Source organism: Narcine bancroftii, chromosome 2, assembly GCF_036971445.1.
Source record: "Narcine bancroftii isolate sNarBan1 chromosome 2, sNarBan1.hap1, whole genome shotgun sequence".
Lineage (NCBI taxonomy): Eukaryota > Metazoa > Chordata > Chondrichthyes > Torpediniformes > Narcinidae > Narcine > Narcine bancroftii.
In genome coordinates this window covers 195619768-195633004 of record NC_091470.1, presented here as the reverse complement: position 1 = coordinate 195633004, position 13237 = coordinate 195619768, and the positions used below count along the sequence as shown (strand labels likewise).

The window sequence follows — 13237 nt, the reverse complement described above, 5'->3', positions numbered from 1 at the left end:
CATTGGCATATTTTCATTGTTCAACCCCCTCCATGGGTTCCCTCTCCTGTATCTCTAAATTAAATTAACCGACCCTGTTACACCACACCCCCCCCCCCCCCACCACCACCTGCAGGGCCTGCTGCATCCAGCGCTCCCATTGGGGCCTTTTCCAGGGTGGGAGATCGCTTCACTCTGTCCATGTCAGTGATAGGGATCTCCCAGAGACCACCCATTTCAATTCCACACCCCACTCCCAGTTCTGTCCACGGCCTTGTGCACTGCCCAACCAGGGCCACCCATAAATTGGAGGACCAAAACTTCATTTTCCATCTGAGTGCTCTCCAACCAGATGGCAGTAACATCCATGGACACTTTCTGCCTCACATTCCCCATCTTCTTTCCTCCACCCCCTCCATTCCCCAACCTCTGTCTTCTATCCTCCACCCCGTCCCCCTCCCTTCCCTGTCCATCTTCCTCCAGCTCTCCACCCTCCCCTGTTCTCCCTCCCTTCCCCATCCCTTTATCCTCTAACTCTTCACCCCATTCTCCCTCCCTTCTCCATCCCTCTATCCTCCAGCTCTCCACCTCCTCCCCATGTTCTCCATCCCTTCCCCGTCCTCTAGCTCTCCACCCCCTTCCCTCTCCATTCACAGAGCCTGTTCGCTGCTGCGCTCTCCCTCCATCATCCACCCATTACTTCCTGCCTGCGGGACTGAGCTCCTCCCCCCCCCCACCCCCCATTCAGGTGCCTGCCGACATTTTTCTCACACCTCAGGCCCGAAACATCAGTGATGTATCTTTGCGATAGAGTTGGACCTGCCAAGTTTCTCCAATGTCACGTTTTCACATCAACCACGGTGCCTGTAGACTTTGGGGGGGTTTTTTTCGGACTCCACCCTCTCGTGATCTGAGTCACACTAGGAACACCAGCCTCGAACATCACCAAGCGGTTTTATATCGCCTCTGGACACTGGGGAACGTTTTGTTCTTGTGAAACATGAAAGTCTGCAGACGCCATGATTGCAGGCCCGAAATGTAATATATCTCTACCTCCCATGGTCGCTGCAAGACCAGCTGACTTCCTCCAGCAGTTCTGCGTGTTTAACATATTGAGCTTTATTAGATGCAGCAGTGGAAGAATTTTTTATTAAAATCATGGTGATTTTTGCATTCTTTGATCCAGAGAGAAGAGATAATGTTGACTTACAAAGGTCTACAATCTGGTTAAAATGATCAAACGTCTCATTTAGTTAAGCACAAGGGATGGATTCTTCAATCGCTGAGGTGCTCGCACATCTTGAAGAGCAGAGGGTCCAGAATGACTTCCACATTTGGGGAAGGCTCCCCTCCTTCCGTATCCCTGACTAGGGCCCTTTGGAGAATGGGAGGATGTGGCCAATGGAGGGGGAGGGATAGGCCTTTCCAAAGCCCTGTCCTGGATCGGGGTTGGGGGGTGTGGGGGTTGAAATTCTGAACACCCCAGATTCAGGTTTACTGTCGTAAACGTGTCACAAAATCTGAGGGGCGATGTCTCAAAAAGAAAAGCAGCCTCCATCCTGAAGGACCCCCACCTTCCTCCCCACCCCGAGGCCATGCCCTATTCATTCTGCTACCATTGGGGAGGAGATCCGGGAGCCTGAAGATGAGGACAAAGGCAGCTTCTTTCCCTCTGCCATCAGATTCCTGAATGGCCTGACTTGTAAAATTTTTTTTGCAGGAATAAACCAACAAATTTCATGACGCAAGTTCAGGGTGCTAAACCTGATTCAGGTCCCACAATGCTCTCCCACCTCCCCACCCCCATCCCCCACCCACCCCACAATCACGATGGCTGGCTGGTGTCCAGACATCCAAAGAGCTGGGAACCACTCTCTGAACGTGACTCGTCTCCCACCCAAACCTCGTACCCAAACTTCTAACCCCAAATCCCAGCCACTAACCCAAACCTTCCTCCAATCCTAACCCAGTTTGAAAATTTGTAACAGGCCAATTCAGCCCACGGGCCCATGTTGCCCAATTTACATCCCATTGATCAACAACCCCTGGTATCTTTTGAATGGTAGGACACCCCGAAGGAAACCCCATGTAGACACGGGGACAACATACAAAATCCTTACAGACAGTGCAGGATTCGAATCCCAGTCCCAATCGCTGGCACTGTCAAGGCATTGCGCCAACCGTTCCACCCACAATCTCTGGCCCGAAATGTTAATCTGACACCCAGAACTCAAATGTTCACATCTATTGATCATAACCTCAATCCTCAAACTTGTCTCTAATCCTTAATTTTATCCACAAACCCCAACCCTAACCTTATCCCACAACCCTATCATCCAATCCATTACCCCAAACCCCAACCTCAATGCTATTCTTGTCCCCCATGACCATCACCAACCCTTACCCACCCAGCCCCAATCCCTAACCTTGGCCCAACCCCTTATCCTACCTCCTCTCTCCATCCCCTCACCCTTTCCCCTTGCTGGATACCTCCCAAACCCATCCCCAACCCTATTCCTGCACCCATCCCACCCTATCTCCATCCCCAGCTGTACCTTCAACCCCAAGCCGCAACCCTAACCCCATCCCCATCCCTATTCCCTCACCCTGTCCCAACCCAATCCCCGCCCCTATCCCCTTGCCCTAAGCCCCAAACCTATCCCCAGCCCTATTCCCTCTCCCCGACCCAACCCTATCCCCAGGCCTATCCCCTTGCCCCAAGCCTAACCCCATCCCCAGCCCTATCCCCTCATCCCAACCCTATCCCCCATCCCCAGCCCTATCCCATCACCCCAAGCCCCAACCATATTCCCTTGCCCCAAGCCCCAACCCTATCCCCAACCCCATCCCCTCGCCCCAAGCACCAACCCCTATCGAGCTGAAGGCAGAGGTGTTGGAACCATCTCCGCCTCCACTTTGTGCACAGGGTGGGGTACCCTTCCCTGCCCTGTCCAGGGGTCCAGAGGCAGGGGAGGGCGGATACTCAGATACTGATGCTGCTTTCGATTTTGCTGGGTTGCAGATACTGATACTTCAGTTCCAGGCCGCTGTTACGCTCCTCGATGCGTTTCTCGATCTCCTTCAGCTCCTGCTGGAATGCTGTCTGCACCTTGATGGCTTCTGGCTCAATGAAGTACATCTCCTCGAACGTTCCCAGTGAGATCTGGGGGGAGGATTTGGGGGGGGGGGGTGGATTTTATTTTATATACATGGGAGAAAGGCAGATTGGTATCAGACATATGGTCCCCTGCATCTGCGTTCTGGCCTGCCCCACTTAACCCACTGGCCCTTACAGGAGGGAGGGGTGAAGGGTGTGAAAGAGGGGGAATGGAAGGGGGATTGAGGGGTGTAGAAAGGGAGAGGAAGAATGAGGGGGAGGGGGAGGAGAGAAGAGGGGGAGAGGAGGAGGGGAGGGGAGAGGAGATGGGGAGGGGAGAGGAGCAGGGGAGGGGAGAGGAGGAGGGGTGGGAGAGGAGGAGAGGAGGGGAGGGGAAGAGGTTGAGGGGAGGGGAAGAGGTTGAGGGGAGGGGAAGAGGTTGAGGGGAGGGGAAGAGGTTGAGGGGAGGGGTTGAGGGGAGGGGGAGAGGTTGAGGGGAGGGATTGATCAGTGAAGGTGAGGAGGAGATGAAGAAGAGGGATTGATCAAAGGAGAGAGGGCAAGGAGGGGAGGGAAGAGGAGAGGGGAAGGGATTGAGGGGAGGTGAGGGAGGGGGAGAGGAAGGGGAGACACTAGGCCCTTTCAAATGAACCCTCCACCTTGAGGCTGGCGTTGGGAATGAATTGAAAGCTACGAACTCACCTTTCAGGCAGCCCTGGAGCGCCATCTGGATCCGATGGAGGGGGGGGAGACTGGGGCCGCGGCACCATAGATAAGAGACAGACCAATGGCGGTCTTCCCTACCCATAATCCCCCACACCAGTGGAAACGCTCTGTGTTTCCCAGAACAGTTCCAGCTGCGTGGGGAATTATGGGTAGGGAAGACCGCCATTGCTCTGCCGCGTTTTGAGCCGCAGAGAGGGGCCCCGAAGACCGAAGTGCCCAGTGAGGTGCCGGAGCACAACCCACACTGGCTGCCCCTCCCCAGTGGGACGGGGCTGACAGGTAGCAGGGCCGGGGAATGGGTCTGTCAGGAAGCGTGGCTGGGCAAGGTGGGGGCTATCAGGTAGTGGGGAGTTGGGTCGTGGGCTGCACATTCAGGTGTGTCGCAGAGCCCGACACTCTGCCAATTATCCCTCCCTGAGGAGGGTTGGCGTCAGCGCATCGGAGGTGCTCGGGACGCATTCATGTGGGTGGTTATTGAGCCGCAAGGGGGATACTCTGTGGCTTTACACGGGAGTGTTCAGGCCACTGGAAACAGTTAGTGAGGGAGGCCCTGGTGACCGACGAGGAACTCAGGACAATCACAGGATAGATCACTGTACCCGCATGCATGCCCCCATCCTGGGTCCGGGCGATAGACTGCCTCCCATTCCCAATATTCCAGCTCCCCACCACCACCGCACGCACGTCATGGCGGGGGGAGGGGCTCCCTCCGGTGCACAGCTCACCTGTTTGGGCAGAGGGCGGCCCAGGTGCCAGGAGATCGCCATCTGCACAGCCGACTGGCTGATGTCCGGCAGGGTGTCCATGATCTCCTCCATCGAGGGGACAGCCTTGGAAGTGGGCGGAGGTTCCCTCATGGTGCACGGTGTGTTCGGAACCCAGCAACTCCAGTCATACTGTTGGTGACAGGTCAACGATCAATAGGACAGCTTCAGTATAGACCAGGGGTGGCCTAACTTGCTTAACACAGAGCCAAGTATAGTAAACGTCCCATGTTTGAGAGCGACGAGACGTTTTTACTCTTATATTGTTACAAAAGTTTTATATAAATATTAAGAAACAGGTACGTAATATTTATTCATGTCTGAAGCTTCAATAATCAAATGTACACATTCTGTAATAGCCGAATTTTGAAGAGCAATTTTTAGGGTAAAATTTAGGGGTTCGACACACGCACTCTACTTTTGACCACGGTAAATACCTGCATTGTTCGGTGCATCAGGAGCTTGGATAGGAGGGCAGTCAGGGCCATGAATCCGTGGCTGGGGCGTCGGGAGCTTCAAATGGGCGGGTGGACGAGGCTGCGGTTGGGACGAAAATCCATGGTCGGGGAGGGGGTTGTCAGGAGCTTGGGTGGCTGGGGTGCCGGGGGCTCCGCGAACCGCACATTCAAGGCGAAGAGCTACACGTGACCGGCAAGCTGTGGTTTGGCCACCCCAGTGTATAACGTAGGTCAGTGCGGACTTCAATATAGAGTGGTCATTCCTGCTCCTCATGAACGACCACCCTTCACTACACATCAACAACTCTGTGGTGGAGAGAGTGGAGACATCAGGTTCCTTGGGGTTCACTGAACTGGTGTCACATTGTGGACACTCCACATCTCCTCACTTATCAAGAAGGCACAACAGCGACTGCACTTCCTGAGAAGACTGAAGCGGGTAAGCTCACTGGCCACCGTCACGTCAACCTTCTACAGGAGCTCTATCAAGAGGGGCACGGTCCCACAGGCAGGAGATTAATAGCCTGAACGCAACTGGGATTGTCTGATCTTCGAAGCTAAGCAGGCTCAGGCATGGTCAGTACTTGGAGGGGAGACTGCATTACGGTGGGGGGGGGGTACGGTCACTGCAGAGAAATGGATCCATCCACAGGACCGTAAGAGCGGCAGAGAGGATCACTGGGGTCTCCCTTCCCCCCCCCCCCCCCCACAAAACGTCGACATGATGTACCAGGATCGTTGTCTGAAGAGGGCGCGCAAGATCATTGAGGACCCCCTTCCACTCTGCACACAGTATCTTTCAGCTGCTCCCATCGGGGAAGAGATCCAGAAGGATCAGAGCCAGCACCACCAGGCTGAGGAACAGTTTCTCCTCACGGGCTGAACAACCAAAGGAACTGCTCCCACTGACCCTCGATATTTATTTTTTTTATACATGTAAAAATGTGTGCGAAATGTCTGGACATGTTTGCATTTTTTCCACAGAGGTCCGAAGAACTTCACCTTGACCGGATGCAGTTGGCGACTGAACTTGTTATGACGCTGAATCACTTACCTGACCATTGTTCACAGCTGCATGTTGAGCAGAGCAGATGAAGATCACCATGGTGAGGAATTTGTTCATCTCCTCCCTGGAGTGAAAGTCCACTGGCCAATCTGAAGTCAGCACCAACAGGATTAGAACAAGACATCGATATTGGACCATACATTTACTTCTGACATGAGTGAAACACAAAAGTTGCAGGCACCATGGTCAAGGGGAAAAAGCAATGCTTGAGAAACTCAGCAGCATCATCTCTAACGTTTTTAGCTTCAAGTGTGAGCAAACCGTCATCAGGCGCCAAAACAAAATGGTGGGGGGGAGGGGCAGGAGCATGGTCTCACAGACAGGAGGTAATGGGTCGATAAGGGAGGGAGGGCACAGCAGCGATCAGGGGGAGGGGGGTCGGCTCTGGAGGGGGGGGATGGAGAGCTGGAGGAAAGGAGGGGATGGGGAAGGGAGGGAGAATGGGGAGTGGGCGAGCAGGAACTGAAGAGGTCCCAGATGGAATATTGAGTGTTGTTCCTCCAATTTACGGGTGGTTCTTGGTTTGACAGGGCATAAGGCCACAGACAGACATGTCAGCATTAAAGGTAAAGGTTCCATTATTGTCACATAATACTGCATGAAATTCTTTACATCGTCAGGCAGACAGAGAGTCATCACTTTGTCCAGCGCCCCTCAAGGAAACCTACAGCACCTGCCGGTCTCGAGCTGTCTCCCCTCCAAATACTGAACAGGCCTGAGCCTGCTTCGCTTCCAAGATCAGGCCAAGCCAGGTGTGTTCAGGCTATTAGGCTCCTGCCTGTGGGACCATGCCCCTCGTCCCCCCCCGACCGTTTTGTCGGGGCGCCTGCTGACATTTTGTCCACACCCTGAAGAAAGGCTGAAGCCCAAAACATTGGTGATGTGTATATATAAAGTTTGCTCTTTGACCTGCTGAGTTTCTCCATAAGCTGGAGCGGCTGATGGATCAAACGGGAGTCCGTGGGAGCACCGGAGGTGAATCCACAGACACTCGGTGTCTCTAAAGGGACTCTCCTTTACTTCTCTTTTTCCGATTGTTAGGGGGCACCAGGCAATGCTCACGGACTCTCTTTGTTGGCCTGACAGCCGGCAGAAGTTGACATATTAATTTTAAATTAATTTTTTTAAATCTAGATGTACAGCACGGTAACAGACCCTTTTGGCCCACGAGCCCATGCAGCACAGTTACTCCCAATTAACCTATGACCCCCGGTACATATTGTCCAACAGGAAAATTCAGCCATCTGGAGTCTGCAAATCATCATAGGTGTCAGATACCAGGGGCTTTACTGTATTATTACACGACAGTAATCCTGACCTCACATGCTGCCCGTATGGTTTGCAGGTTCTGCCTGTGAGCGCATGGGTTTTCCCCAGGTTGCCCTGGTTTCTTCCCACATCTCAAAGGCATGCAGGTCAGTGGCCAAAAATCACCGTAAAATTCTCCTATCATGTACCGTTATGACCTATATTGATAGAACCTATTTTTTTGTGATTTCTTGTCTTATTTTAAGTTCATTAGTATATTGGCCACAAAGCAAGCAAGCCTGGGCATGCACTCAGTGCAGGCGCTAGACAAATGTTGGACATGCTTAGTCAGGATAAATGCAGACAGGCTATAATAGCAGCTCACATACACAGATGCTGCGCATTACATTGATGTAGATTGAACGCATGTGGATGCACATGTTCTTCAGGCAGTAGCACAGTGAGTGTCGTTAACAATAGTGTTTATTGTCTTCAGGAGGATTCAATATGGCAGAAACGTCTCGTCAATGTCACAGCAGCTGCAATACATTCGATTACATTGGTGCCGAGAATACTTTTAAAGCTCAATTCAATGACAATTAATGTTTCTCCAACTTCCTACATGATACAGCAAATCTGAAATTGTGTTCGGCTTAAAGTTGCCTATCATAATCCCCATTCTTTTTTTCAGGAAACAATCCTTTTGAGAAAAAAATGCGTTGTCCAGTGTGATTGGCCGCTGAACCTGACGTTATCACTCATAACGCAGCCCACCCAAAGAGGAAGACCAGCTATGTGACTGCTGACTCTCAGCCCAGGGAGGGGAATTAAGGGATGGGTAATAAATGCTGGCATCATTAGACAAGCTCAGATCCCATGGTGGGTAGATGCTGAGGAGATTACATCATCCATTGGATCTGTGGATAGGTGTTAAATGCTGGAATCATCAGCCATATTCATATCCCATGGTGGGAAGATTCTGGGTGAGATTACTTAATCCATTAGATCCAAGGATGGGTGATAACTGCTGGCATCATCAGCCACGTCCATACCCCATGGACGGTAGGATCCTGGGAAGATTGGAGCTGAAATCTTTTTGACTGAACATAGGGGGAGGGCAGTAGTTCAGTTGGGTGTGCACCTCAGAGATGCAACAATGGAGAATCAACTGGAATCAATCTCACCCAAGTACCCTTGAATCTAACTGAATTACAAAACCAGACCTTTCTCTTACCATACAGAGGAATCTCTGAAAGTCCCTCTTGGACCAAGTCCTTCAGCCATGCCTGTAACTCCACATCTTCCACTACATTCTGGTCACTCGTATAGTAAAGACCCATGAGGTTCTTAATGTACCTGTGGGACAGAGCAGCAATTTAAGCATCCCCCTCTCCAAGGAACCCCAGCACCCATGATTCCCCCTCTCTATCCCGACTTGGAAAGATGACCACTGTTTTCTGACGTGTTCCGGGACCCATAATTCAAGGTTCAGATTCATTGATGGACATAACATCATGTACAGCCCTGAGATTCCTTTTCCTGAGGGCCAGTAGTTTCTACTTAACACTCACGCAAAACAAACTGTGCTCAAGCTACATACACCTTCTTCAGTCTCCCTGTTTCCACAACACTACCTGCTCCTCCACCTACCTTCGTATCATCTGTAAACGTGGCCACCCACCAGGTCGTTCATTCCATAATCTAAATTAATTAATATACAGCATAAAAAGAAACGGCCCTAATACTGACCCCTGTGGAGACCTTGGCCAACCAAAGGGGTACTCCTTTGCAGCACGTTTGACAACATAATGGCAGTGGAAGCAGGTTGGTGCTGGAGGCTGGTACATTAGGGGCATTTAAGAGATATAGACAGGCACATGGTACTTTTTGTGAAGGAATATATGGGCTGGCTCAACATCGTGGCCTGAAGGGCCTCTGCTGTAGCGCTCTAGGTTCTATGAACCGGTTCTTCCAATGGATGCTGCGTGACCTGCTGAGTTGCCCCAGCATGTTGGCGTGTCATGCACCGCGCACCCCGACCCCCCACTTCGGTGCATGGATGGCAGGTCCCCAGGGGAAACCCTGAAAGGAAAGGTGGTCTCCCCGGCCTTCTGAAGGGCCTTACTTGCTGATGGCGGACCAGATGAGGAGGGCGTCATCTCGGTAGAAGTAATCCTTCAGATCCTCAACGTCACGGTCGAGCAGGTTGTCAGGGAGACACATGGACCTGTAGGTGAGTGCCTGACATGCCTTTTGAGTGACTGATAGCAGCCCAGGGCCTCCCGAGGCGATCACCTAAGGAGCAATGGCAAGGATTCAGATTTATTGTCAGCGCATCACACACAACCCACGTCAAATCCCTTGGCGTGATACTCAATTCCCCCTTCAAGTTTAAAAAACAAGTCAACGCAGCATTAAAATCTAGAAATTCTCGAGAATCCACGCTCTCCCAGTTAAACGACTCTCTTTGCATGGAAATGACAGGAGCCAAGAAGAGGGGCCCCTCTGGCCTCCTTCCGCAGGCTGCCAGTACGGCTCCGAGTAGATTTTTAAAGTCCTCCAGTTTGTTTACAAAGCTCCCTCCTACGTCACTGATCTACGAACACCCTACTCCACTTCAACACCCCTCAGATTGGCCAATTTAGGGCGTCTGGTTGTTCCGCACTCAAATCGCAAACTCAGGGGAGATCACGCCTTCGCGATTGCAGCCCCCAAGCTGTGGAACAACATTCCTCCAGCCCATCAAATCAGCCCCTCCCTTTAACTCGTTCAAATCCAGGCATTGAGGTGATTGTTGATGGCTGCCATGTTGTCTGTACAGTTCTGAACCTCAGGGACCTGCACTTCAAACAGCTGCTGAAGATGATCTGTTTATAATTAGTTAGTTTAATTGTGCTATTTAACTAAACCCTGAGATTCTTTTTCCTACAGGCCGGATAGAATTTCCCCCCCACCTCTCCCCCCAAATGGCCTTTTAATTTTTCCTTGGTCTTCATGCAGAAATGTCATCAAGGCCTATACATATTAAATCAATGAAAACTCACTGGGACCAGACCAATAGTTTCCACTGAAGATTCCACAAACATGACCGTGGTAACTGAAAGATCACACACAAATTTTATTGCTGAACTGAAATGCTGGACAGAATGGTTCCCACGGTTGCACATCAGAGGGGAACAGACAACAACCCAACATCACAGAGTCACAAGATCCAAGATTCTGCTTTATAATCTCTTGGTTTTCCTTCTCCTGTCCACAATGAAGGCTCCAATAATTAATGAATGAGAAAACGAAAGCTCCCAACAAAGAATTATTACTTATTGGTCTTGCAAAAACAGCGTACACTCATAAACAAATAAAGAAATGTAAACAAACTGACTGTGCAAGGCAGAGAGGAAAAAAATCAGTAAAGTGCAATGTCAGAGTCCTTAAATGAGTCCCTCATTGAGTTTGTCGTTGAGAAGTCTGATGGTGGAGGGGTAACAGCTGTTCCTGAACCTGCAGTGCAAGTCTTGTGGGTCCGACACCTCTTTCCTGATGGCAGCAGCGAGAACAGAGTGTGTGCTGGGTGGAGTGGCCCCTTGATGATCGCTGCTGCTCTCCAACGGCAGCGTTCTCGACAGTGGGGTCCTGGGCTGTGTCCACCAACTTTTGCATTAGATGGCATTTAATCCAGATAAGTGGGAGGTGAAGTTCAAACCAGAAGGCTGAGTACAGGGTTAATGGCTGGTAAATGATATGGGGCCCAAATCCATACATCTCTCAAGGTCGCCGCACAGGTTGATAGGATAGTTAAGAAGGCCTATGGGATGCTGGACTGCATTAGTCAGGGGATTGAGTTCAACGGGTCATGTTGCAACTCTACAAGTCTCTGCTGAGATCAAACTCAGAAGACATTGGTCTTCATAAATCAAAGTATTGACTATAGGAGTTTGGAGGTTATGGTAAAGTTGTACAAGACATTGGTGAGGCCATATTTGGAGTACTGGGTGCAGTTTTGGTCACTGAACTGCAGGAAAGATCTCAATAAGACAGAAAGAGGGCAGAGATTTACTAGGATGTTGCCCGGCCTTCAGGAACTGAGTTACAGGGAAAGGTTAATAAACAAGTTAGGACTTTATTCCCCCGGAGCATAGATAAGGGGAGATTTGGTTGCGGTATTTAAAATTATGAGGGGGTAGACAGTGACCAGGATCTCCCAGTGGCCGACCACTTTAATTCTCCCGCGCCAACATGTCTGTCCATGGCCTCGTGCTCCATCAAACTCGGTGGTGCAACACCTGATTTTCTGTCTGGGCCCTCTCCAATCCAACGGCATTAACATTGGCTTCTCTGGTTTCTGCCAGCCCATTCCTCATTCTCCCTCCCTCCCCCATTCTTCCCTTCAGCTCTCTGCCCCTTTTTCTCTCCATTCGCAGAGCCCTCCCCTCCTTCCCCCTCCCTCCCGTTGGTGGCTATGCCCTTCCTCCCTTCTCCACCTATTACCTCCTGCCTGTGGGACCACACTGCTCCCTCTAACCCCCTCCACCCCCCACCATTTTGTTCGGGCCCCTGCCAAAATTATACCCTAATGAAGGGCTCAGGCATGAAACGTTGGTCATCTTTGCTGCATAAAGGACACTGTTTGACCTGCTGAGTTTCTCCGGCCTTTACCTGTGTTCCACAGGAGTAGACAAGATCAAGGAAAAGGAAATCGGCCCATCGAGTCTGTCCCGCCATTCTAATCAAGAGCTGACCATCCTCCCACTCACCAGCCTCTCCCCATAACTCTTGATGCCCTTTGAGTCATTCAGATGTTAGAAGCATGGAACCAGAACATTACAGAACAGAACCAGGTCCTTTGACCCATCTAATCTGTGCCCAACTCATATTCCACTGAGTCCCATTGATCACGTCCAGTCCTGTCCAAACTTTGCTTCAATGTCATATTAGATCCTTGGACAGATAGGGGTCGGATACCTTTGAAGAATAATTTTTAATTGAAATATGTTGCTTACTCTAGCAAAGATGCCGCTCTCACCCAAAAGATCAATTCTGGCCCGTGTGTTGATCTCCAGTGTGTACCTGGTGTGCGGAATCAGAAGCTGGGGGGGGGGGGGGTAGAAAAAGCCAGGGTCACTCAGTATAAATCGAAATGTCCATAATTCAGGCCTCCCATTGATGAGAGAGGGAGAGGATGGGCGGAGGGGGCGGGAGAGGGAGCAGGAGAGGGCATGGGTGGGAGAGGGGGCAGGGGGTGAGAGAGGGCTGGGTGGGAGAGGGGGGCTGGAGAGGGAGATGGGAGAGGGGTGATGGGGGATGGGGATGGGAGCTTGGGGGTGGGAAAGGGGATGTGAGAAAGGAGAGGGGGCGGGAGAGATGGGCTCACTCACCTTGAAGACAGGGTGCACGGCAGGCAGTTGCCGCAGTGTCGCGACACTGCACACCTCCCCCAGTAGGTGTGTCGCACACAGGTGGTAGAGAACCTGATGCAGTTGGAAATCAGAACTCCGCACCCAGATCTTGGCGAGTAGCCAGAGATTCTCTGGATCCGAGGGCAGGAAAATGGGATTATTAGGTCCCGGCTGCTGTCTGAGCTGTAGTCGAAGGAGATGGGAAAATGATGGGAGAGAATGAGTGATCTTCTCCTTGGAACTTACTGTTTGTGTTTTCTCTCACTCTTTCTCTCCTCATCTCTCCCTCCCCAACTCTCCCTCACCTCTCCCTCCTCTCCCTCTCTTTCTCCTACTCTCTCACTCTCTCTTTCACTCTCTCTCTTTCTCTCCCCCTCCCTCTGTCACTCCCTCCTTCTCTCTCTCTTCCTCCCTCCCTCTCAAAATTTGTTTCAAGATGCCGTTGATGCCATCATATCACAGAAGACCATTCAACCCATCAGGTCTATCCCATCCACCCCGATCAT

At 51.3% G+C, this 13237-nt stretch overlaps 1 protein-coding gene across 1 annotated transcript in view; it reads right to left on the bottom strand.

The window, feature by feature from the left end:
• Window positions 1-2825: 2825 nt before the first annotated feature.
• alox12 (arachidonate 12-lipoxygenase) overlaps window positions 2826-13237 on the bottom strand; it is a 29406-nt gene continuing 18994 nt past the window's right edge. Inside the window, exons 8-14 of the mRNA XM_069919896.1 lie at window positions 12711-12914; window positions 12336-12422; window positions 9464-9633; window positions 8573-8694; window positions 6079-6179; window positions 4528-4698; window positions 2826-3142 (exon numbers count right to left, since the gene is read on the bottom strand). Of these exons, the coding sequence (XP_069775997.1) occupies window positions 2963-3142; window positions 4528-4698; window positions 6079-6179; window positions 8573-8694; window positions 9464-9633; window positions 12336-12422; window positions 12711-12914 (1035 nt within the window). The 3' untranslated portion in view covers window positions 2826-2962. The remainder of the gene's footprint in view (window positions 3143-4527; window positions 4699-6078; window positions 6180-8572; window positions 8695-9463; window positions 9634-12335; window positions 12423-12710; window positions 12915-13237) is intronic.